The 27,979-nt window shown below is 39.3% G+C and overlaps 1 protein-coding gene and 1 long non-coding RNA gene across 2 annotated transcripts in view; one reads left to right on the top strand and one right to left on the bottom strand.

The window, feature by feature from the left end:
• Positions 1–27,979, bottom strand: part of LOC133609672 (inactive phospholipase D5-like) — a 79,435-nt gene that overhangs the window by 6,772 nt on the left and 44,684 nt on the right. Inside the window, exons 2-6 of the mRNA XM_072911815.1 lie at positions 22,815–22,951; positions 9,290–9,476; positions 750–858; positions 489–616; positions 14–211 (exon numbers count right to left, since the gene is read on the bottom strand). Coding sequence (XP_072767916.1) covers positions 14–211; positions 489–616; positions 750–858; positions 9,290–9,476; positions 22,815–22,951 — 759 coding nt within the window. The remainder of the gene's footprint in view (positions 1–13; positions 212–488; positions 617–749; positions 859–9,289; positions 9,477–22,814; positions 22,952–27,979) is intronic.
• LOC133609701 (uncharacterized) lies at positions 41–27,967 on the top strand. The gene is made up of 6 exons (XR_009815759.2): positions 41–214; positions 491–633; positions 9,301–9,384; positions 9,816–9,858; positions 27,575–27,680; positions 27,797–27,967. It is a non-coding gene; the product is annotated as an uncharacterized lncRNA (long non-coding RNA).

Raw genomic sequence — 27,979 nt, 5'->3', positions numbered from 1 at the left:
CATTGCGACTCACAGAGACGTATGCCTGGGCCTCCGTGCTGTTGAAGTTGAGCTTCAGAGGGGAGTCCTTGTTGAAGAGGGCATATAGGCGCTTGGACCAGAAAGAGGGGATGAATTCTTTGGACTGGAGCCCCCAGTAGATGTTGAACACCCTGTGGAGGTCTAAAGCCAGACAGCTGCAGTTGTACACCAGCACGCCCAGCTCCTTCCTCTAGTGAGTGCACACACAATCACACCATGTGTCAGCTCAGATGATTATCACCAACGCTGAGAGACAACGATGAGCTCTGCTTATTCATTAATATTAAACTCATCATTGTTTTCTATCTTTAATATAATAGCTGTTTATTATTCTCTTCACACAAACACACCTTTGGCCTTTGGCGCAGAAATATTTATTTGCTTTCAAATGTATTATTTATTCTAATTTGCTGCTCCCAGGCTCACAGCTTCTCTTGTATGTGTGTGTTTGCGTGTGTGTTACATACAGTCGCCAGGGATCTCCACTCCATGCTGCCGCTGCCAAGGTAGAAATGTCTCTTGTCGACCACCCAGAAGGATGAGTGGAGGTGACCCTTGGTCAGCACTGTGGTGTTCACAAAGTGAACTTCGGCACCTGCAAGCATTAAGAAGGTGTGTAAATGACACACAAACATCAAGACACAAATGGCAATCAGAAGAGCTTAAACCTCCAACAAGGCCAAAAAAAGGGTTACTCCAGAAGTTAATGGCTTCTTCTTAAGCCTCACCTGCTTTGGCAAGTATCTTCAGCTCTGTCGATTCTGTGATCCCGCTGGAGATCTTCAGCTGCACTTTCCTAGCCTTGAGCGCCAGCAGCCGGGACAGCAGAAGTCTGCCCTGTTAAAGGGGAACATTATCACAATTTCAGAAGGGTTAAAACCATTAAAAATCAGTTCCCAGTGGCTTATTTTATTTTTCGAAGTTTTTTTCAAAATTTTACCCATCACGCAATATCCCTAAAAAAAGCTTCAAAGTGCCTGATTTTAACCATCGTTATATACACCCGTCCATTTTCCTGTGACGTCACACAGTGATGCCAATACAAACAAACATGGCGCATAGAACAGCAAGGTATAGCGACATTAGCTCGGATTCAGACTCGGATTTCAGCGGCTTAAGCGATTCAACAGATTACGCATGTATTGAAATGGATGGTTGTAGTGTGGAGGCAGGTAGCGAAAACGAAATTGAAGAAGAAACTGAAGCTATTGAGCCATATCGGTTTGAACCGTATGCAAGCGAAACCGACGAAAACGACACGACAGCCAGCGACACGGGAGAAAGCGAGGACGAATTCAGCGATCGCCTTCTAACCAACGATTGGTATGTGTTTGTTTGGCATTAAAGGAAACTAACAACTATGAACTAGGTTTACAGCATATGAAATACATTTGGCAACAACATGCACTTTGAGAGTGCAGACAGCCCAGTTTTCATCAATTAATATATTCTGTAGACATACCCTCATCCGCTCTCTTTTCCTGAAAGCTGATCTGTCCAGTCCAGTTGGAAATGCATCTGCTTTGAGTGTCGCAGGATAGCCACACATTCTTGCCATCTCTGTTGTAGCATAGCTTTCGTCGGTAAAGTGTGCGGAACAAACGTCCAATTTCTTGCCACTTTCGCATCTTTGGGCCACTGGTGCAACTTGAATCCGTCCCTGTTCGTGTTGTTACATCCTCCGACAACACACCGACGAGGCATGATGTCTCCAAGGTACGGAAAACAGTCGAAAAAACGGAAAATAACAGAGCTGATTTGACTCGGTGTTGTAATGTGTTTGAGAAAATGGCGGATTGCTTCCCGGGAGCGAATAATAGAAAGGCGTTTAATTCGCCAAAATTCACCCATTTAGAGTTCGGAAATCGGTTAAAAAAATATATGGTCTTTTTTCTGCAACATCAAGGTATATATTGACGCTTACATAGGTCTGGTGATAATGTTCCCCTTTAAGGAGGGACACGTGCCAGAAAGTCGAAACTAGACTTCCACGTCTCAATGCACACATTCAATAATTGCATGTGTAACTGCACAAATATTTATTAGGGCTGCAACGATAAGTACATTTCCAGAAACTTTCTTGGAGACTTTCCATGAGATGCTCCCTAGGGATAACGCAGGGCAGATATTCAACTTTGATAAAAATCTGGTTGTTTTAACCAAGACTATGGTGCAACTTTGAGACACTTGTGATTTAGGGCTATATAAATAAACATTGATTGATTGATTGATTGAAGATGTTTACTTTCAACCACATTTAAAGGGGAACTGCATTTTTTTGGAATTTTGCCCATCTTTCGCAATCCTTATGAGAGACAAGAACACATCTTTTTTTTTAATGCATTCAAACTTATATATAAAAGTCAGCTAACGATGAAGCTAATGGGAGCTATGACGTCTTTGCGTTAATCGCACCCATAAAAACCCACTAAAACACATCCAAAAAGCGCCAACAATACTCCCGTGACCTGAATATTAACCAAGTATTGGAAATATTGTTATTATAAGTGTTAAGGACCTACTTTTAGCGGTGCATTGATCACAGAGAGGTAGCTACCTTATGCTGCTATATTGACATCATTCGCCGGTGAGCTGCTCTCTTGCCTCGAGGCTGGTGAAAGTTAACTATAGATTATAAATCATGCAACTCACCTGGATAGTAGAAGAATGTAGCCATAAACCGAGGAGTTGGTAAACTTTGATGGCGAGAAAGACACGAAAATACGCTGGTTTTGCACTCACCTTTTTTTATTTATTTTACCCTTACCGAGGATTATGATTAATTGATTATTTTATATTTAGTTCTTATTTTATTATGATTCTTAATTGATTAAAAAAAATAAAAAATAGGTTTTTTTTCATCTGTCCTGTCCTGCCACTCAGGCAAATCATACTGTTGATGTAGATGCCTATATCTATCTGTTCTACGGATTTACTTTAGAAAAGAGAATTGTAAGATACTTTTCTTTGTTTGTCTTGGAAGACGTTTCTCCGCTCATATGAGTAGGCTTCATCAGTTCGTGCTCACAGACTTAGATTGGTCAGATCGAGTCCCAATCTAGACCAATCTAAGTCTACTCGGATGAGTAGAAAAACTTCCAAGACAAATCAGGCAGTCCAGTTGCGATCGACTGAATGCCCTGAGATGAGCATGACCTGGATGAATGAGAACCTTCATATCATACTGTTCTCGTTGCCTTATTTGTATTTGACTTTATTAAATGTTTGGATATAATTGTATTAAACAAAACCAGTTTTTTGTCAGTAATATACACATTTATCAGAGCTGTTTGTCTATTTTATGGACAAATGTAGTAAATCAAAGAACTTTGCACTCAATGGTATTAAAAAAGCATTGATTTAGAATCAACAATTGGTTTGAATTGAAAATAGATTCTGAATCAAATCGTTACTACCAAGAATCAAATTGAATCGTGTGGTGCCCAAATATTCACAGCCCTCGCAGTAAGTGATTGTTTTATGTTTGTTGTCTCTCACAAAGTATGCTGTGAGTAGTAGTCGTAGTTGTTGAATGAAATAGCGAATGTTGTGATGTGTCTATGATTAATGCAATGCCGTATGCTTAAAATTATCAAAATACAAAAATGTTACATATTATGAATGTGGGGCAGCACGTTTTTGACAGAGGTTAGTGCTTGTGCCTCACAATAAGACGGTCCTGGGTTCGATCCCCGGGCTTGGGGTCTTTCTGTGTGGAGTTTGCATGTTCTCCCTGTGACTGCATGGGTTCCCTCCGGGTACTCCGGCTTTCTCCCACCTCCAAACACATGCACCTGGGTATAGGTTGATTGGCAACACTAAATTGGCCCTAATGTGTGAATGTGAGTGTGAATGTTGTCTGTCTATCTGTGTTGGCCCTGTGATGAGGTAGGGACTTGTCCAGGGTGTACCCCGCCTTCCACCCGACTGCAGCTGAGATAGGCTCCAGCGCCACCCGCGACCCAGAAAGGTACAAGCGGTAGAAAATGGATGGATGGATGGATATAGATTTTTTATATATATATATATATATATATATATATATATATATATATATATATATATATATATATATATATATTACTACATAATATACATACTTACAGCATTGATATAAACCATTGATGGAGGTGTTTGGATGTTTTTTTAGAGCGCCTTAGAACCGGAATCGAGCGACTCTGTTTGACTCTGATGTTAGCTGACTTTTGCCAGTGTTTATTTAGAATTAGAAAGCATTAAAAAAAGAAAAACGTGTTCTTATCTTACAAATAGGGATTGTGAATGATAGGCATAATCCCCCCCCCAAAAGATGCAGTTCTTCTTTAAAGACTAATCCACAAAATTCTAGTTTGTGACCATTCTATCTTTAGAGTAATTGACTTTTAATTCCAATGAGAAGTGTCCAATTTCGCAGCCCTAACAGTTTGTTAACGCAAAGTGAAACCTCATCAATCAGTGAAGAGGTAGCGGATGCTCAGGCAACCCCCATAAACATACGAGCGTGCACACACACACACGCACACACACGCCTCCATGCAGCTGAAAGGCCATTAGTTCCTCTGGTCCTGAGGCCTCTAAAGGGAGGGGGCATTACTTCCTAATGAACAGCCTCCAGCTGTTATTAGTCCTGATATACGGTATGTGAAAGTGTGTGCGTGTGTTTGTTTGTGCGTGTGTGTGTGTGTGTGTGTGTTCTGGCAATGCTTACTTAATGGGGACATCGCTCTGTTTACACAGTCACCTTTAGGGGACCTCTGACGGTATGGGGACAAAAAAACAGGTGCCCTAAAGCAGTGGTCCCCAACCACCGGGCCGCGGCCCGGTACCGGTCCGTGGATCGATTGGACCGCACAAGAAATTAAAAAAAAAAAAATATTTTTTATTTTTATTTTTATTAAATCAACATAAAAACACAAGATACACTTACAATTAGTGCACCAACCCAAATATCCTCCCTCCCCCATTCACACTCATTCACACAAAAGGGTTTCTTTCTGTTATTAATATTTCTGGTTCCTACATTATATATCAATATAGATCAATACAGTCTGCAGGGATACAGTCCGTAAGCACACATGATTGTATTTTTTTATGACAAAAAAAAAAAAAAAATTTTGTTGTTGTTTTACCAAACCAATTTCCAAAAGCTGAAATGCGTTGTTCATTTAATGAAGCCTAAACAACAACAGAAATAGCTCTCTCATTGTGTCTATTTTCCACTTTTATGTCAAACTTGCAACTTCTTCTGTCCAGTGGACTGTTTTTGTGCAACATGAAAAAAAGAAAAGATGGTATTGTTCATTATCAATAGCGCTATTTCTATTGGTATTTGTATTAATCCATTTGTAGTGTAATAATGCTCATTGTCATTTCTGTATTATTTTTTATTTTTCGCTAACTGCTTATTTGCTATTACTTTTACCATCATATTTGTACATGTTGTATTTGCTGATGTTGCTCTATTGTTGTTGTTGTTGTTGTTGTTGTTTGCTGTTGTTGTTTTTGTCTCTCTGTCTAATCCCCCTCTTGTCCCCACAATTTCCCCCTCTGTCTTCTTCTTTTTCTCTTTCTATCCCCTCCTGCTCCGGCCCGGCTGCACTAAATGATAATATAAATACATTTAATAAAGTCAAATACAAATAAGGCAACAAGAGAAGTATCCTACACTTCTCTTTTGTAAAGTAAATCTGAACAGCCGACATGGGCATCTACATCAACTATATGATTTGCCTGAGAAGCTGGACAGGACACACAAAAAAAGAAAAGAAAAGAAAAAGGAAAGCCCTGCTAGAACACATTACACAGTTAAGCCAAAAGCACAATATACACATATATTTTGCCCAAATACTGTAATGCTATAGTATTTATGCCACAAAGTGAACCACTGGAACTTCAGAACAGTCAATTCAAGTCTGTTCACATCAACAGACTTAAAAGAATATTGTTATATTTGTTTGAATTTCAAATTAATTATTCTAACAACACATAATGGAAATTGCATTAATCTGTACCAGAGTTAACTTGTACTAACATAATAAATAGACAGGCAGTGTTTTAACTAACAGTCTATCACCATGTAAGTGCAAAAAGAAGCGATACAAGGAACCATATTAATAGTAAAATACAAAAACAATCAAACATGAGCATAACATTGCCCATGAACACGATGCACTGAAATTACGATGACTTGCCCTTTTTCTTTGGATTCTGGATTGTACCTTGGGATTTGAGTCTGATTGGTTCTGTGACACAGCTCATAACTGGAACAACTTTTTGCGAAACAGCGGCGCCTATTAAAATAATTTGAGATCAATTTAATCGGTGCAATGCGCCCCAAATTAGTACCATTTTGAAATGTAACATGCCTATAAAAAGAAAAACTTTTAGAGGCGAAATATTGTATGAAAAACAGCACAAAAGAATGTGCTACAAACATCTACAGTAGTTTTGTGAAGTAATGTAATAATAATGCACAGGATTTACCTTCTGCGGTCAAACCGTCCAACACACCATCAGCAGCTTCTTCATATTTTAATGGATAAATGACCTCTGTTTGGATATAATTTTAACATCTTCGACTGCCAGTAGACCTATTTTGCTTCAGTATGGTTCAGACTAACAGTATTCCACTCCAACTGTTTCACAAAGTTAGCTAGCTACACGCTCTGTCATGTTTTTTTTTGATGATTTACTGTATATCATCCACTTCTTCTTCTTCTTCTTCTTCTCAGCACTGTCATTCACACTTGTTTCCTTTAGTCCCACGATTAATAAAACAAAGTGATGTCCATCTCTAACGATAAGCTAATGCTAGCAAGTAAGGCCGGAGATTTAGGCCGGATCTTACGGGGTTCACTGTGGAATTCGCTGCGCCAACAAGTGGTGAGAAAGCTTGTAACCCAAAGTTTTGCAAGAATTATAATTAGCCCAGAATCATTGGGAAAAGTTGAATTTCAACCTTTCAACTGTTAACGTTCCATGTGTCATCTGTAATTCCAGATGTATAGGCTGAATCTGGAAAATAAATCCAAATATTGATCTAAATACAAACCCCTTTGGGAAATTGTGTTAGATGTAAATATAAATGGAATACAATGATTTGCAAATCCTTTTCAACCCATATTTAATTGAATACGCTACAAAGACAACATATTTGATGTTCAAACTGATAAAAAAAAATTGTTTTTCAAATAATCATTAACTTTAGAATTTGATGCCAGCAACACGTGACAAAGAAGTTGGGAAAGGTGGCAATAAATACTGATAAAGTTGAGGAATGCTCATCAAACACTTATTTGGAACATCCCACAGGTGAACAGGCAAATTGGGAACAGGTGGGTGCCATGATTGGGTATAAAAGTAGATTCCATGAAATGCTCAGTCATTCACAAACAAGGATGGGGCGAGGGTCACCACTTTGTCAACAAATGCGTGAGCAAATTGTTGAACAGTTTAAGAAAAACCTTTCTCAACCAGCTATTGCAAGGAATTTAGGGATTTCACCATTTACGGTCCGTAATATCATCAAAGGGTTCAGAGAATCTGGAGAAATCACTGCATGTAAGCAGCTAAGCCCGTGACCTTCGATCCCTCAGGCTGTACTGCATCAACAAGTGACATCAGTGTGTAAAGGATATCACCACATGGGCTCAGGAACACTTCAGAAACCCACTGTCAGTAACTACAGTTGGTCACTACATCTGTAAGTGCAAGTTAAAACTCTCCTATGCAAGGCGAAAACCGTTTATCTACAACACCCAGAAACGCCGTCGGCTTCGCTGGGCCTGAGCTCATCTAAGATGGACTGATACAAAGTGTAAAAGTGTTCTGTGGTCTGACGAGTCCACATTTCAAATTGTTTTTGGAAACTGTGGACGTTGTGTCCTCCGGACCAAAGAGGAAAAGAACCATCCGGATTGTTATAGGCGCAAAGTTGAAAAGCCAGCATCTGTGATGGTATGGGGGTGTATTAGTGCCCAAGACATGGGTAACTTACACATCTGTGAAGGTGCCATTAATGCTGAAAGGTACATACAGGTTTTGGAGCAACATATGTTGCCATCCAAGCAACGTTACCATGGACGCCCCTTCTTATTTCAGCAAGACAATGCCAAGCCACGTGTTACATCAACGTGGCTTCATAGTAAAAGAGTGCGGGTACTAGACTGGCCTGCCTGTAGTCCAGACCTGTCTCCCATTGAAAATGTGTGGTGCATTATGAAGCCTAAAATACCACAACGGAGACCCCCGGACTCTTGAACAACTTAAGCTGTACATCAAGCAAGAATGGGAAAGAATTCCACCTGAGAAGCTTAAAAAATGTGTCTCCTCAGTTCCCAAACGTTTACTGAGTGTTGTTAAAAGGAAAGGCCATGTAACACAGTGGTGAACATGCCCTTTCCCAACTACTTTGGCACGTGTTGCAGCCATGAAATTCTAAGTTAATTATTATTTGCAAAAAAAAAAAAGTTTATGAGTTTGAACATCAAATATCTTGTCTTTGTAGTGCATTCAATTGAATATGGGTTGAAAAGGATTTGCAAATCATTGTATTCCGTTTATATTTACATCTAACACAATTTCCCAACTCATATGGAAACGGGGTTTGTATTTCAGCTTTTTATAAATGACTCGTACTTCTTCATTGTGTCTGCTATTTAACATCAGCATAGCCATTATAGACGTAATTAATGTTTGTGCCAATTTTACAGCGGACATCATGTCAGTATGACGCTACATGCGCTAGTCATGATGGGAAATGTGGTCTTCTTCTGGCAAAACACCATCCCTTTGGTCCACTGGTGCTGCCAAAATGAACCAAAACTGAAAGTTTTTAGGTGGAGCTTGTGTGACAATCATTGGTACTTTAACTTTAACTCAGGAGCACAATATATGAAACACTTTAACCGACGAAACAAAAATTAATAAATCAATTTGTGCTGATTTTTATTTTTTATCAAAATGAGGAAGTCAGGATTATTAGCTACAATGAGCACGTTTTGCAGTGCACAGCTTTTCGAAGCGGGGTTTGAAGCATGATACTGATAAAGCATTGTTCCCTGGGGTCACATGCGCCCACTCTGGCATTGCACACCCCGCTATTTCTAAAGAACCCTCATGAATAAGGCTCAGAAATCTGCATAATAACTTCTACTTTTATGACATTATTTAACAAAACCTCTTAATTATCTCACTTTGTGTATTGATATTATTATTATCATTATGTTCTATCCTGCTCTGTGTACTAATATTGCTATTTATTTTCTACCTGTCTGGCAGCAGGCTGGAAGCTGGACTCGTATTCGGAGGAGTTGAGGAGCCACAGCGGTGACACGATCTCCACAACGCGGACGGCTTGATCCAGTAAGTTGAAGAGCCCCGCCGAGAGCGGCAGGTGTGACACGGTGTTGTTTGGGAAGGTGACGTCCTCCGGGATGTTCTCCACCAGAACAACTCTGAGGAGTGTGTGAGAAAAATGTCAAGTGAATGGATGCATGGTAAAGACAAACTAATGTAAAGGCCAAAGAAGTCCTGTCAAAAGTAGGTCATATGCCAAGTTGTCTCTCTCAGCAATGTCCTCTTAATGAGAACCATCAGTGTAATTCCACCTGGCGTGATTATTACACCTTGTTGTGTGCATGCGGAGGCTAATTGCAGGTGGTCGTGCACACGTCAGCAGCGTTGACGTGATTACACTATGCCAGGAGGGACTGACGCACATACGGGCTTGTGTTTTTTTGTGAGTTGTTAAGACAACACAAGTGCTAAATCCATTTCTAATTCTACCCCGGTAGATCACCTTAGAATGAAGACAAAGTCAACAATGGCGTCTCTCAGGTGAGGACGTATACTGTAAGTTGTGCTGCACTGTGATTTGAGCTGTGGTTTGTCATGTCTTTTGGGCGCACGTACTCCAGTGAGATATGCAGATTAATATGGCGGTCCAGCAGGAGGAACAAAATGATGATACAGTACAGTAGACGCTAATTGAGCTCACGGAGGCAAACGAGGATGACTTGTAATCATACTTGCCAACCCTCCCAAATTTTCCGGGAGACTCCCGAAATTCAGCGCCTCTCCCGAAAACCTCCCGGGACAAATTTTCTCCCGAAAATCTCCCGAAATTCAGGCGGAGCTTGAGGCCACGCCCCCTCCAGCTCCATGCGGACCTGAGTCCGCTTTCCCACAATATAAAGAACGTCTACAGTAAAGCAGTCCGTCTGCCGTAAACAGCAATGTTGTGACACTCTTAAACAGGACAATACTGCCATCTAGTGCATTTGATGAAAGCACTTTTGTGCGTGCCACACAGCAATGCATAATCAGAGAGGGTGTTCAGCATGGTTAGAAAGATAGTGACAGAGAATAGAACAAGGATGGACAATTCAATCCTTAACTCAACAATGAGTAGATGAGTGTTATGTGTGTGTGTGTGTGTGTGTGTGTGTGTGTGTGTGTGTGTGTATATGTGTAAATAAATGAACACTGAAATTCAAGTATTTCTTTTATTTATATATATATATATATATATATATATATATATATATATATATATATATATATATATATATATATATATATATATGTAAATATATATGTATATACATATAGCTAGAATTCACTGAAAGTCAATTATTTCTTATATATATATATATATATATATATATATATATATATATATATATATATATATATATATGTCTTAATAAGGTTATCCAAAAAATAGTGCTCAATACCGTAGTAGAGCGCAATATATGTATGTGTGGGGAAAAAAAATCACAAGACTATTTCATCTCTACAGGCCTGTTTCATGAGGGGGGTACCCCCCTCATGAAACAGGCCTGTAGAGATGAAATAGTCTTGTGATTTTTTTTCCCCACACATACATATATATATATATATATATATATATATATATATATATATATATATATATATATATATCCATCCATCCATCCATTTTCTACCGCTTATTCCCTTCGGGGTCGCGGGGATATATACAAATATATATATATATATATATATATATATATATATATATATATATATATATATATATATATATATATATATATATATATGAAATACTTGACTTGGTGAATTCTAGCTGTAAATATACTCCTCCCCTCTTAACCACGCCCCCGCCCCAACCACGCCCCCCGCATACACCCCCCACCCCCCACCTCCCGAAATTGGAGGTCTCAAGGTTGGCAAGTATGATAAATAAATGATAAATGGGTTATACTTGTATAGCACTTTTCTACCTTCAAGGTACTCAAAGCGCTTTGACACTATTACCACATTCACCCATTCACACACACATTCACACACTGATGGCGGGAGCTGCCATGCAAGGCGCTAACCAGCAGCCATCAGGAGCAAGGGGTGAAGTGTCTTGCCCAAGGACACAACGGACGTGACTAGGATGGTAGAAGGTGGGGATTGAACCCCAGTAACCAGCAACACTCCGATTGCTGGCACGGCCACTCTACCAACCTCGCCACGCCTTGTAATGAAAGCAAAAGCCACAACACCATCAACATATAACGCTTTTTTCTGTCAACACAAAATATACGAGACAGCGGCTGCAGTGTAAACATGTTTATGTCCATGTCACCCTGTCCGACGTCCATTTCACTCCAGTCCTGTGGGTGTCACTAATGGGAATTACAAAAGCATTGATAATTGACAAACTAAAAAAAAATACACACAACCAAACCTGGAGGCTGCACACAAACGAACAAATCAGAAAACTAAAAAAAAACATGGGTATACACCAACCACCACAATGTACCCCGAGCAGTAGTTGGTAATACATGTTTATGAGCCTAGGGATGTAATGAAAATTTCATATCTTGGTTATCGTGACCAAAATTATCACGATTATCATTATTATCGCGGTATTGTTGAGTGTGTTTAAAAAGTACTTACGTATACCCACACTGAAATCTTTTGAGCAAGTTATTAAAAATAAAACAAAAACACTCAAATAAATAGACACAGTGCTGGAAAAGCCACTACTAACCATGTTTTGTGTTTCTTATGCTTCACTGATAGATTTTAGTTTTAGTATTTTGGCTATTATTTTATGGTTTTAAAAATTGGTTTGTACTGCAGCACTTTGAAATTTATTTAAAAGAGAAGTGTGTCACAAATACAATCTTTTATTAATATTTATTATTTATGCCGGGGGTTGAGGCTTCCTACTCTGTTCAGCGGTCCTTGAACGCCCCGTAACGACACCTATGTTTATTCGTCCTAGTATAGAACGATCACTCTGTTCTAAGAGAGCACAGCTTGTAGGTTCAATGTACACAATTTAATACCTTAGCTGCTCAGACAGTAATGTGTTTGTATAAGTTTAGATTGGGGTATGTTGTTTCTCAATGGGGAAATTGTTTTCATGTTAGCATTTAAGTTAGTTTATCCAAGTGCAGTTATCAATCACTTTTTTTTTGATCATTTCAATTTAAAACGGTAATACTAACCTTTGAGAGTTTTACCGCGGTTATCATTAATACCGTTTATCGTTACATCCCTAATATGAGCACAAGTGTGTTAGCAGCCAGCCAGCCAGCGCTCATTGAAGGGCACATTGGCCTCAGTGTGATCATCATTTCCTGGCATCACTTTGTCAACGCACTCTTTTGAAATTCCTGGCAGAGGCAAAGCTCAGTCAGATTCTGGGAAGTGGCCAAAGGTCAGATGGCGTACGATGACTACATGCTGAATTCTCCAGTCGGTAGCAGAGACGTTCACCCTCCTAAAGGGTTTGATTTATTTGGGTGATCTTCCTATGAACACAAATGCAACTACTAAAGTGACCTTTTCCTGTAATGATAGGAATTCCTGCTATCTTAAGGGAGGCGGTTCTTTGTTACCAAATTATGTTCAAAATGAATTTCTAAAGTAATAATATCATTCTATAAAATGTTTTGTCAACACCAATCAAAAACCTAATAACATCTAAAAGCAAATATAATTTAGACAAACAGGTCTCTTTCTGCTTGTATGTATTATTTGTAAATTTTCAACTCAATTCAGTGAAACAACACAACACTATATATACATTATAATGTGTAAAACAAAAATTAACAGCACACAGGTCACAGTTTTTGTAGTCTTTAGCAGTGTTTGAAAAATTACTTTTAAAATGTAATCAATTATAGTTACTCGTTACTTTCCCCAAAAAGTAATTGAGTTACTAACGTAATTACCTTTTAATAAATGTAATTAATTACCAAGTAAGTAATTATTGCGTCACTTTAAAAACCCCAATTTAAAATATCTAGCACATGCAGTTGAGAAGTTTCATGAGTCCAGAGTATGTGTATGTGCCTTTAAAAGGCGGTGCCTATTGCTAAGTGACGTGTGATATCAACGCCCAGGTAGAGCAGCAATAGTTTAGCTGTGTTCATTACTGTAGCTCTGACTCACAGTTTGTGAGCAGTTACGGCAGCTTTGTTGAATCTTTTCACTGGATTGTGTTTCCTCTGGTTCATAAGAAATGTAATGTTCTTTGATGGCTGTAGTCTCCTAGTCCACAAACAGGGTATTGTAGGATTGCTAGTTTTCACTTCAATAGGGCTGTGAATGTGGGCTCCACACGATTTGATTGGTTTCTTGGAGGTAACTGTTCGATTCAAAATCGATTCTCAATTCAAAATGATTTCCATTCAAAAGATATACTTTTTTAATAACATTGGGTGCCAGTTCCATGATTAACTACATTCCTCCATAAAATAGATGAACAGCTCTGATCAATTTCTATATTATGTAAAAGACAACTGGTTTTGTTTATTAAATGTTTTGGTATAATTTTAATAAAGTCAAATACTAATAGGGCAACAAGAGAAGTATATAACACTTCTCTTTTCTAAAGTAAATCCGTACAGCAGAAATGGGCATCTACATCAACAATATGATTTGCCTAAGTGGCTGCACAGGACAGATTGAAAAAAAAGTAAATAAAAAAAATGGTTTTGATTAGGTGGTGACTTGTCCAGGGTGTACCCCGCCCTCCGCCCGATTGTGGCTGAGATAGGCTCCAGCACCCCCGCGACCCCGAAAGGATTTGGAATCGTTACAAATAAGAGTTGCGGTTAATCTGAAAATCTGTTTTTTTTTCACCCCTACACTTCAATCTTTGATTTGTTGTTTGTTATTCCCTCAAAGTAGTAGTGCCATGGTGTCCCAACTTTTTGACTTGGGGGGCCGCATTGGGCTAAAAAAATTGACATGGGGCCCAAAGCATGTGAAGTAACTAATATCAAGCAGCTAAAATGCGCCAAACATGGATAAGTGTGGAGAAAGTGTTTGATATGTTTCCCATCATGCTCTCTAATGGATTTAAATGGGTATCATTTTGATATTTTTGATGGTTTTTGGACGTTTTTCATAATATCCGCAAAGTTCAGTGAGCAGGTTTTGTTATGTGTGACCTTGTGTGTTGACCTTTATGTTAGGTTTTTTTTCACCATGACGAGGGAAGGTTGTTTGGATTGTGTCATGTAAGTAAAGGCTGTGCTATTATGTCTAGAGCAGGGGTCGGCAACCTTTACCAGCCAAAGAGCCATTTTGACCAGTTTCACAAATTAAAGAAAACAATGGGAGCCACAAAAAATGTTTTGAAATTTAAAATGAAATAACACTGCATACAAAGAGGGGGGGCGGGGTTTGGTAGCGGGGGTGTATAATGTAGCCCGGAAGAGTCAGGGCTGCATGGGATTCTGGGTATTTGTTCTGTTGTGTTTATGTTGTGTTAAGGTGCAGATGTTCTCCCGAAATGTGTTTGTCATTCTTGTTTGGTTTTGGTTCAAAGTGTGGCGCATTATTAGTAAGAGTGTTAACGTTGTTTTATATGGCCACCGTCAGTGTAACCTGTGTGGCTGTTGAGCAAGTATGCCTTGCTGTCACGTACGTGTGCAGGCAGAAGATTAGTGATGGGATCGGCAGTTCTTTTTTTTGACTGTACTGAATCACTAGAATCAGTTCCGAAAAAAAATTAGGAGGGGGGGGGGCGTGCGTAGTACAGTACAGTGCAGACATTCGCGGGAGAAGCAGCAAATAGGGTGAACGCGAGTCCCTACACAGCTCTGTGCATGCAGTACACCAGGCAGTGAGTGACTGACACAGCGCCACAGTCAGCACAGTTCAGTACGTGAACCTGAATCACTTCTGCAGCAGCAGTTCTGTGTGCAGGTCGGCGAATCATGAGTCAGTCAGTAACAGCTTCCCCAGCGGCAGATCTCGGTGTGTGTCAGTTCGCGAACGACACAAGCCCTCAGCACCCAATGAACGACGCGCACAGTGACTGAACGAGAGCCTCAATGTGACGTCCTCCTCTGCGACACAGTCAGTTCTCTGTGTCAGTAGGTTCGCGAGTCCTGATTCTGTCGTTCACTGAGTGATTCATGTCGTTAATCCGCGGTGAACGAATCGTTTGCTCAGTCCCTCCCCCCGCCCCCATGATGAGTAGCTGGCTGCGTCGTTCGCCGACGTCGAGGGTTCAGTGAGTCACAGAATGCGCCAGTTCCACTAATACCGGCATGGTCGCGGCGGAGCTCAACTGAACTGAGAAAGAAACAAATCAGTTCATGAAGTGATTCGGTTCAGTACGTTCACTCAAAAGATTCGTTCGTTTGAACGAATCGTTCGCGAACGACACAACATTACAGAAAATGCATACTGTATAACAAGGGGCTGGGCTGGCACGCTGTTAATACAGATTGTAGAGTGCGCCAAATACTGTACCATTATGGCACGCCCTTATTATAATTGTAAGGGTGAAAATCGGAGAATATTAATCCCGGGAGTTTCCTGCGAGAGGCACTGACATCCGGAAGTCTCCCGGGAAAATCGGGGGGGGGGGGGGGGGGGGGCGGCGGCAAGTAAGCTGCTGAGCCGCATCAGAGTGATCAAAGTTGCCGACCCCTGGTCTAGAGGCATTCAAGGGTCATTGATTTGATTTATTCACATTGCTCAAAAGATGGCAGCAAATCTGTAGGATATAGGGACTGCCCAATATTTAAGATTATTTTACAAGTACTCTGCGATGCGATGCTTTATACCTACTCAGTGGCCTAGTGGTTAGAGTGTCCGCCCTGAGATCGGTAGGTTGTGGGTTCAAACCCCGGCCGAGTCATACCAAAGACTATAAAAATGGGACCCATTACCTCCCTGCTTGGCACTCAGTATCAAGGGTTGGAATTGGGGGTTAAATCACCAAAAATGATTCCCGGGCGCGGCCACCGCTGCTGCCCACTGCTCCCCTCACCTCCCAGGGGGTGATCAAGGGTGATGGGTTAAATGCAGAGAATAATTTCGCCACACCTAGTGTGTGTGTGACAATCATTGGTACTTTAACTTTAACTTTTTTTTTATTGAACTCATGACGTCTCGCGGGACAAGTAGTTTGCTGTGTGATGTTGCTTCCTTCTATTAGATATCCAGTTCATTTTAGTGTGGTGTTGGTTGTTGCTTTCATTATTAAAAATGTATTTCCTGCACTAAACTTGCTGTGCTTCTGACGCTGTCTTGTTAACATGCAACCACATCAAAAGCATCGTGCCGCATTACATCAAACGTACCGCTAACAGCGTTGTAACGTGCATAAATGTAATTACATTACGCGCTGCTGGTAAAAGTGGCAGCGTTAGTAATGCTGTTATTATACAGAACATGTCTTTAGTGAAGTTTGCCATTCAGAAATACGAATCACCTAAGCTTTTCTTTCTTTTGCCCATTGTGACACATACGGCACCACACAATTTGATATAGGCGTGTATGTGAACAATGCGTCGCTAATATTATGCTCATTTCAGGGGCTTTTAGCATGATAGTGGACCCTATGGGGCACTGTTGTACGTTTCTTTTAATAACTCAAAATACCCCATATATCTCAAAGTTATGTTATCTCAGTTCGGCAGCCTCCTTCATGCCTACATTGTTGCAGTCTGTCAGGAGTGAAGCTCAGCGTGAAATGGCGAAAGCAGAGGAGCAGTAATATTGATCAAGGTCCAAAACTAGGTATACTGTACATTAGAATTACACTAACCTCATGACATATTCACTTCATGTAAAACAAGAATGCAAGTTTGAAAAGATGCAAATGAAGGCTAGGCCCCCTTTAAAAACATAAAAATAAGCCCCTAAAATTATGAGGTGTCTATTAACTGTTGTGTACTTTTTGTATCCTAAATTCCCATGAAAAAAGGCTCATCAAGGATGTCTTTGGCGCTTTAATGATTTTGTAGCAGCAGTAGCTACCTTGAACTTGCACTTGCCGTTAATGTACCAAAAAGCACATTAACCTCCTGCTGTCATGCAGCAAGGCAACGCAGCGGCAAATAGTTTTTGTCGGCGGACGTATTTGTGCGACAAAATGGAACATCTGCACTCAGTGAAGCTGTTTGCAAGGTGCTTAAAGCAAGATGGGTTTCGGGAGCAAGGCGTGATCAGGAACCTTTTCTCAGGGCAGCTGCAGATCAATAGTAACGTGCTCACGACGAGGCGCCCGACAGAGAGTCATTACTTTACCGTGTTGGCAAGTCATGCTGTGCCTGAGAAATGACGGTCATACAGTAGTGAGCCCTGAAGGGAACCTTTGTTGAGCTGCACAGGAGCTGCACAGGACAAAGTCATAATATGTTGAGGAGAGCAAAAAAGTCATATTTGTGTAAAATATTCTGTATAATAAGTCAATATTTAATAGATTCCTGTGCATTTGTTTTTGTAGAAATTATACTAAAGGAGCTCTTGATTAAGGCTAGTATGTAAAGTATTACACATACTAAATATATGTATGCTTAGCTTTTTCACTTGTAGCAAGGGTGCAACTAAATGAAAAAAATTAGTAGGACAGAACATTTTTTGTAGCACAGAAAAAAATTAGGAGCAATTTGAAATGTCTAAAATATCAGAATTTCATTATTAACACTTAAATGTACCATATTTTTCGGGCTATAAGTCGCAGTTTTTTTCATAGTTTGGCTGGGGGTGCGACTTATACTCAGGAGTGACTTATGTGTGAAATTATTAACACATTACCGTAAAATATCAAATAATATTATTTAGCTCATTCACGTAAGAGACTAGGCGTATAAGATTTCATGGGATTTAGCGATTAGGAGTGACAGATTGTTTGGTAAACGTATAGCATGTTCTATATGTTATAGTTATTTGAATGACTCTTACCATAATATGTTACGTTAACATACCAGGCACTGCGATGAGGTGGCGACTTGTCCAGGGTGTACCCCGCCTTCCGCCCGATTGTAGCTGAGATAGGCTCTCAGTTGGTTATTTATGCCTCATATAACGTACACTTATTCAGCCTGTTGTTCACTATTCTTTATTTATTTTATATTGCCTTTCAAATGTCTATTCTTGGTGTTAGATTTTATCAAATAAATTTCCCCCAAAAATGCGACTTATACTCCAGTGCGACTTATATATGTTTTTTTCCTTCTTTATTATGCATTTTCGGCCGGTGCGACTTATACTCCGGAGCGACTTATACTCCGAAAAATACGGTACACATGTGCACTCATACATATAACACATTGCCATCATAACAATGCTCAATTAAACATCCCTAAACTGTGCCTTCACTAACACGAGTGTAGGGCTGGGGGATTTGGACCGAAACTCACATCCTGATATAGGTTGGCCCATAAACTAAACCCATAAATGGAAATATCCGTTAACGTAACCCAATATCTCCACCATGCCTTGATTTTAAACTTGTACAAAAAATACACAAAAACAGGTACCAACAAAAATCCAGACTTAAGAGGTGTTCTGAGATAAGAAAAAATAAAAGCCTTGAAATTAATACAAAAAGTAAAATATAATCTCCAATTCTCTTTAAAGCAAAACATTTAAATATGCTCAATTCTTCAGCTAACAAAAACACAAAATAACAAAATGTGAAATAGTTTGAGAGGACATGTTTAAACATCAGCAGAAACTTGAAAATAATTGACCTTTAACAATGGTGTTTTTATAGGTAAACATTATTATATGACATACACACAAAAATGTTAGCCAAGAACACCAACCTCCCCACTGCTTCATGATGCTGTGTGACAAGCTGTGTTCTAAAAAACTTACTTCTAAAAAGTCATTAATTTTAGTTACTCCTTACTTTACCCAAAAAAAGTAATTGAATTAATCACAGAATTAATCTTTAATACATGTAATTAATTAATAGGAAATGTAATTAATGCGCACAGATTGAATGGAGGGAAATTAAACACTCTACTTAAATAAGGAATCAATTAAAATGTATTGCATACTGTATAAAAGTTAAAGTACCACTAGATGAAACCCGTGTACATGTGGTACACAGTGTTGTTTAAAGCTTGCTGAGCGGTTAACATGTTTAGCCTCGTCCTCCAGTGATAATTATACTTAAGACAGTGTTTCTTAACCATTGCTGGGCAGCGAGTGTCCCCTGGAGGGCCGCCAGAAATATCTGTTTGTTTGCTGAGCCGCAGCGGTGTAATGCACTTTGCCACCACTTATGGCAGTGATGATCATATCAAACAAACAGAAGAGGTCTGGAGCTAAAGTCATAGAGAAGTTTTTCAAGCGCAAAAATTATGACAACAATGGCGAAGCTTTATTTTCAATTGCACTTAAATTTTGTTGACAGTTTATTTAAAAATATATATATTATTATTTATTTAGAATTTATTTTAGCACTACGTAATTGTATGTACATTTATTTTTCATCAGTTTTTATGAGTCCCTTCTTTCGTAATGTATGTCATTCTTGTTTATTTTTGTAATCAGCTTGACCTAAGTCTTAAAAATAATCTTTGAGATTAACACATGCTTTCATATCATTTGACAAAGTTTATCCTGCTAAACTGTTAGCAGGTTAGGTATAATTATTGAATATGATTACAATGAAGAGTAAGATTAGTAATTAAGTGTTAATATTCCTCTGTAGTGGAAAAGTTGGGCCCAGAGGTCAAAAACATTAAGAACCCCGATTTAAGATTAGAGGTGGGGTGAATAGTAATTTTTTAGATGGATCACAATTCGGACATGGACAATTATAAAATCGATTAGTATACAGTATGTCAATAATCGATTATTTATTTATTTATTGTGAATAAAGTAATGCAGACCAGAGATCCAACCAGCTCCTTTATTTTAGGGCACTAATGTACCAGTTTTGCATACATTTACTGTAAATTCATTTATAAAAAGTGATAGGAATTAATGTAACTGTTTCTTTTTACAAATGCAATGTTTTTAAATCTTGCAAGTAATAAACGCTTATTTAGTGAAACCAACAGAAATGTAAAACTACATCAATAAACATTTATTAAAGATGCATCAATAATCAATTTTTAATGGATTCTAGCTCCTGAATCGTAATTGATTCGCCAGCTGCCCAAATATTACCACCCCTACTTAAGATACTAAAAAAATGCTTCTTATTAGCTGCAATGGAGGTGATTATTATTAGCTTAGGGGACCGGTATTCTGTCGAATTTTGCTGTTTCCTCGAAAAAAGCTACCAGTAGCGTAAAACGGTGATTAAAACTAAAATGTAAGCTACCATTGTCACGCTATGTTTGTCTACATGCTTACTGTCCGTTAATATACAATTTGAACTACTTACTTGTACACGAGGCATACGAGACAGCTGTTTTGATGGGTATTTTGTTTGAGGCAAATATTGAAAATATTTACGGTTGTGCACATGCGCCCATGTAACGGGATCCAGCCAGGATGGCTCTGCCAGGTGTATGTTCGTAAACCTCACTCCCTGTCAACTTCCAAGTTGCTGGGTTAGCAGCTCGGGCTGTTACACTTACCTCTCCAATGGGGGAAGTGGGTTTGAGCCCCGCTCGGAGCGGTAGCAGTATGGGAAGATCGATACCCAACGCATTACCGCTTCACTCGGATACTCACTAGCGTTGCGTAGCCGACATCGGTGGGTAGCAGTAATGTCAGCCAGGCAACCAAAAATGAATAAAATATCAGCCGGAGGACAGCGTCGTTTGTGATCAGCAATAAGGAGCAATGGCGCTGACATACTTTTTGACAAAAATTGTCCGATATTGATTGGTGGCGGAACGATCGGCACATCCCGAAATGTTATACCTTGAAGCTATTTTCCCTTCAAAAGCAATAAAACCTGTATCATTACCCACTATTTCAGTTATGAGGTCAAATCAATGAAACATTCTGAACACACTGAATTGGGTGTAATGCTAATCTCGCTTTGTAATATTCTTAATTGTCCCGTTTACACGTAAAAACAATAAATTGGTAGGACAACAAGTGGCCATGCAAATGTTGATGTTGGTGTCACAACACTCAAAAGGGTTCAAACTTTTGTTTGGCTTCCGAGGCCTATTGTCATTCTCAAACTGTGGTAGGTTTACCACTAGTGGTACGCGAACTCCCTCGAGTGGTACGCCAAATAATCCCTTAATGAAATATTCAAATACAGTGTTACTGTTCAAACAGTGTGTAGTGTTACAGCGGCCAAAAATATGAAATATACTAGTTAAATAAAACCTCTGCCTTGTTTTTAATGAATACCTAGGCCTACTACGCTACTGTAGTTAAATGTTGATGATTATATAGTATATTATACAATATAATAGCAGAACCTCCATAGTAATCCCCACAATTCCCCCCAAAAATTGATTAACTCGCTGGAATATAAAGACAATATAACATACATCCATAAACGTGGACGCATATGCAAAAGTGCAATATATTTATCTGTACAGTAATCTATTTATTTATATCTGGACCTTATTGCTCTTTTATCCTGCACCACAACGAGCTAATGCAACAAAATGTTGTTCTTATCTGTACTGTAAAGTTCAAATTTGAATGACAATAAAAGGAAGTCTAAGTCAATAAGTCTAAGTCTAATATGGTGGTACTCAGAGAGCCAAGTTTTTTCTAAGGTGGTAAACCTATTTTCCAGTATATTATTATTATTAGCCTTTATTTAAGCAGGTAAAATCCCATTGAGATCAAAGATCTCTTTTCCAAGGGAGACCTGGCCAAGAGGGCAGCAGCAAGGTTACATTAAAAACAGTAAACAAATACATAAAACATCACATTTACAACATTAAAACTTGCTCACATGACACATGTGCATACAGACAAGGTAGACTGCAGTCCTTTCACAGAAGCTTTAAACTCATTCAACGTAACTAGGGTTTGAAGTTCAGACATCGTTTAGTTGTTCGGGTTCATCCCGACCACAAGATTCAGCTTCTGTCGTACTTTTCCGGTCCTGAAACAGTTAGGAGAGGTTTAACTCAGCTCGCCTGACTATGAGTGCTTGTTAACGGGTAGATTTGAAGAATGAGTGAGGAGATGAACAGGGACACGGAGAAGGAGATAAAGAACGTAAGTGACGGGCTGGATGGTGGATGTCATGATAAGAGTCTTAATGGAGAGAAGACAGGACTGCCTTATCAGCCGGACCCCTGCTGATCGGACACTTTCATCACCACCTACGGGCCTTGTCATCTGCCACGATGCTGGCCATGGGCGAATATCCTTAAAGAGCGCAAGATTGACGGCAAGCATATCATCGCCTATCACGTGACGCCAGCATAGCGTCTCCATTTGTTCTAATTCTTGTCAAAAGTCTTCATCTGGAGCTGTGGGACGCACAGCGGCAAGCAACACTCTCGCGGATAAAGAACAACAACAATTACCCAAAACAACTTCTCGCCTTGGCTTTTTCGCCCTTGGCTGAGGTAATAAAAGTGTCAGAGAGTAAATATGGTTCCACCTCCCACCTGCAGTCCCTGCTGCAGTTGTCCTCCGTGATTCCGTCCTCGTCCTCGCCCCAAATGTCCACGGCGGAGAAGATCAAAGCCACCAGCACGGCGAAGCAACACAGCAGGGCAAAGATCACGATGCACTTCTGCTGCGACTGCAACAGATGGGGGAAAAATAAACAAGAAAACATAGATTTTTATCAACGGCACCGTCAAAAAAAGGAGGCTTTAACCTTGATTTCCATTGGCTGCTGTGTGTGTCGTGTGATTTAACGCACACCTCAACAACACACTGATGGAACACAAACACATGATGTACGTCTGATCGCACGTAAATAACACCAGGTGTAATCATGAAAGCACGCTAGCGTTTTTAGCTGTAAATCCTTACATGTCCAGCCAAAAAAGGGCGGTTTAATTAGTTTGTTCGGACGATTCGGCGAAAAAAATACACAGCCTATATTCATTAGAGTCTGTTAAGAGGTGCCCAATGGCCTGAAAATTAGATGGCAAAATCGATTCTAAAAAATTAGGAATTGTAATCAGTGTTCAAAAACATCGTTGTATGATAATGACGTTACTAACACTGATACTTTCACTAGTAATGAGTAACCAAATAAAACGGGAGATTTTCGGGCATACTTGCCAACCCTCCCGAATTTTCCGGTAGACTCCTGAATTTCAGTGCCTCTCCCGAAAATCTCCCGGGACAACCATTCTCCCGAATTTCTCCCGATTTCCAGCCGGACTTAAGGCACGCCCCCTCCAGGTCCGTGCGGACCTGAGTGAGGACAGCCTGTCGTCACGTCCGCTTGGCCAACCAAAAAGTAAACACACAACACTATACGGTCTAGTGTTCTGTGGTTACTTTTTGGTTGGCCAACGGTTTACGTTGTATTGCGTACCCTGACGGCAAGTGTGAGAGTCGGTTCTGAAGTATGAAGTAAAGAGACGTAAATTCATCACCTCGCCTGGTTATTGACTCCAACTCCTATGCTCCTTCAATGGCTGTGCTACTGGCTGCAAAGCATTGCACTTTCAAATACAACAATGAGTAGAGAGGAGTGTTATGTGTGTGTGTGTGTGTGTGTGTGTGTGTGTGTGTGTGTGTGTGTGTGTGTGTGTGTGTGTGTGTGTGTGTGTGTGTGTGTGTGTGTGTGTGTGTGTGTGTTTGGTGTGGATTCACAGTGTGGCGTGTATTTCTAACAGTGTTAAAGTTGTTTATACGGCCACCCTCAGTGTAACCTGTATCGCTGTTGATCAAGTATGCGTTGCACTCACGTGTGTGTGCGTACAGAAGCCGCACATATCTTGTGACTGGGCCGGCACGTTGTTAGAATGGATGAAAAGTGGACGTGACGACAGCTCGTAGAGGACGTTAAAGGCAGTGCCTTTAAGGCACTCGCCCAAGACTGTGGTCGGGTGGACTACGAGATATAATGACTGATGAACACCTTCGTTCGATAATGAAGGTTGCCTCAGCTCAAAGCCTGAGCCGCGACATTAATGAACTATCATCCAAGAAAAGATGCCAGGTATCTGGCTTGGGCACATCAGATTAGATCAGTGTGTTGCAAACTGAGCAGTTTAAAGTCCTGAATTGTTGGTTTATTCATTGTTATTTTATTTTCAAATTTATTAGCCTGTGGAAAAAGTTAATGTTGATATTTACCTCAGAAAGCTGCAAATAGAAAAGAGGCATTCAATTTTTATTTAAATTGTATTTGATATGCCATTGATATTTTTTAATTATTATTATTATTATATGAAACTCGATTTTGCATGTCACTATAAAGTTATAGAAGCCTTGCTTGTTCAATATTCAATGCAAAACTTGTTTGGGTCCCTATTAAAAGCTTAATTTGTTCAACCTTGGCCCGCGGCTTTGTTCAGTTTTAAATTTTGGCCCACTCTGTATTTGAGTTTGACACCCCTGAATTAGAGGGAACATTGAAGGACACAAAAACGCATCAATTGAATTAGTTTTAGTCAGCCCTTATGTCCTCTAGCAGCTATAAAATGTTGTTGCTGAATAGACGATGTGTAATATTTTTTATTTCTGACCATCCAAAAATGTTGAAACGTACACGTAGGACGGAAGATTCTCGTCTGTCCATCGTGTGTCTGTGCAGCACGAGCACTTATCCTGCATCCGTGTGTGGAACTGTCCGTTTGCACAGTTACGAAATAAAACACAAAATAGTGCTCGCAAAACAGTGATGAGTGTTGATAAATACCTATATTTATATATTTAGATTCTATTTTAACATTTCTGCATTTTGCAGTCATTCTCATAGACAGATACATTTACCAGCACTGCCTACACTTTAGACATAGTAATGTTTTACTCTCAAATTGTGTGACCAACTAAGTCATCAATTCCACCTGTTCTTTTTAATTATATTAATGTCACTGTGTTCTTTGACCAGTAAGCATGGAGACACTTGCAGCGTGAGAGAGTCCGCATTGAAAATTGACATATTAGTTTTTATCACTGTTTAAACAGGAATGGCAACAGACAGCTCTTTTCGACGAAACAGAAAACCTGAAGCACTCATAGCTTTAACTCACAATTGTGTCGATGTCTCAAATGATGGCTCGCCTGCTGATAGCCTCAAATAGCGTCACAATTAGAATGTGTCCTCTTAGCTTCTCCCAGGTGTACACATATTAATAAGTATTTTGAACATGTTAAATCCAAACTTTTGTGTTGGCGCTGTTTTATTATCATAATCAAATGACAGCAGTCATTTCCATAAGATTATTTTCTAATAGAAGTGTTTTGGCCCACTTACAATGACAATAATAAAAAATATTGTTTTTCATGAGCTGTCTACTAGTAGTGTATGTCTGGGTTGGGGTCCTGCTTTGGAAATAATTTGTACCCCTTTCAGATATCGCATTTAGTTCCCATTAAAACATTCTCATGTTGCACAATGAGATGTAAGCGTGTCACTTTTTCAGCTGATTTTTCCGCTATTGCAGATAATATTATCATCTTGTCATACATACATTTTGTGGGTATATTAAAATATACTTTCTCAACTTCATACATCCTATTTGAGGGGGCTCTGCCCCCTCTTGCCCCTTAATAGAGCCGGCCCCGGTTTGATGCTACTTTTTTTTTTTTTTTTTTTTTGCTTTAATTACATGTTTATTAAACCATTATGCTTTTTTTGAACGGCTCAATACAAAATGAACATACACATGCTTTTAATGATAATAAAACAAAATTATCTGCAGTGCGTTGGTGTAAACCCGACAGAATTGCAATTCCTGCTGTAATTCTTGCATTCAGAGGAAGGGAGCTGCACTTCCGTATTTAAATAACAGTTTTGCACATTAATACCATAAAAGATGGATTGTCACGATCGTGATTTGATTGTCAAAGATGTATTTAAAAAATATATATTTGTTTATTTATTATTTGATAGGGAAATAATAATACAGGTACTGAGAAAACAGGCACTTTTTTTTGTTCCCCCACCCCCCCAAAAAAAATACAAAAGAAAATTACAAAAAATAATAAAAGTAAAATAATAACACTTCCTCCCACCGCCCGTCCTACATTTCAATCACAGTTGGTAGCAATGTACTGCCTTCCTCTTCACCACAAGCAGATAGAGAATCACATTAACTGAGTAAAAGGAAAAAAAGTAACAACAACAATAAAAACCACAAACTTACTGAGAAGTGTCACTGAATAAAAACAACAACAAAAAAAGAGTTAAGGTACCGTATTTTTCGGACTATAAGTCGCAGTTTTTTTCATAGTTTGGCGGGGGGTGCGACTTATACTCAGGAGCGACTTATGTGTGAAATTATTAACACATTACCGTAAAATATCAAATAATATTATTTAGCTCATTCACGTAAGAGACTAGACGCATAAGATTTCATAGGATTTAGCGATTAGGAGTGACAGATTGTTTGGTAAACTTATAGAATGTTCTATATGTTATAGTTATTTGAATGACTCTTACCATAATATGTTACGTTAACATACCAGGCACGTTCTTAGTTGGTTATTTATGCGTCATATAACGTACACTTATTCAGCCTGTTGTTCACTATTCTTTATTTATTTTAAATTGCCTTTCAAATGTCTATTCTTGGTGTTGGGTTTTATCAAATAAATTTCCCCAAAAAATGCGACTAATACTCTAGTGCGACTTATATATGTTTTTTTTCCTTCTTCAATATGTATTTTCGGCCGGTGCGACTTATACTCTGAAAAATACGGTACGTGGAAAGGTTCATTGTCAACAGTGAGTGTCACATTTATCCTATAGTGTCTTTAATTTAACTATGTCACTAATTATGCAGACCCAGGTCAAGTCAAATTGTTTTGGTGTACCCCTCAGATTATATTTAATTTTCTCTAAATCTAAGAAGAACTTGAGGTCCTTAAGCCATAGGGAGACCTTGGGGGAAAACTGTGATTTCCACTCCAATAAAATCCTTCTACGAGCTATTATCCCTAAAAGTTTGCTTAATTTTTTGATAGTTTTGTGGAATTCCAAAAATATTCCTGTCAAGTCTACCTGGTTGCCCCCCCACCCCAACTGCTTGATGGTTAATGGAGGAGGGAGTCCCAGGTATGGGAAAGCATGAATGCTCCCTCATCCCGATTGATGGTTTCCTTGGGCCGCTTCCTTAGTTCGATCGCCTCCTTAATCCATCGTTTAAATTTGTTACTTTCTGTCCTGCTGATTCTCCTGTTGTCCCAGTCCATGATGTGGTTATTTATTTTGCGATGATCTGATATGGCTTGACAGGTCTGCCTGGTTGGCCACGCCTATAAGAACAGCTGATAGGCAACACGTCACAGTGGTCAGGTGACCCTTCTTAAGAAGATTGCCGATGACAGTCGAAACATGTCAGGTAAAAAATCTGATATACCGAAAATACGGTCTGATTACAAGAAAAATTGAAAAAGTAAATGAATAAGAAGACATAATTAACCTTTTTGAGCTTTTGATGTGGTTTTATGTCAACAGGACAGCGTCAGAAGCACAGCAAGTTCAATGCAGGAAATATATTTTTACAACTGAAAGCAGCAATAGCATTACAATAAAATGAACTTGATATCAAATAGAAGGAGGCAACATCCCACAGCAAACAACACACAACAAGTAGCACACACACACACACACATACACACTACTATTTCGTAGGAATAA

Source organism: Nerophis lumbriciformis, linkage group LG02, assembly GCF_033978685.3.
Source record: "Nerophis lumbriciformis linkage group LG02, RoL_Nlum_v2.1, whole genome shotgun sequence".
Lineage (NCBI taxonomy): Eukaryota > Metazoa > Chordata > Actinopteri > Syngnathiformes > Syngnathidae > Nerophis > Nerophis lumbriciformis.
Note: the sequence above shows the minus strand (reverse complement) of the source record. Positions and strands in the feature narration are given on the sequence as shown.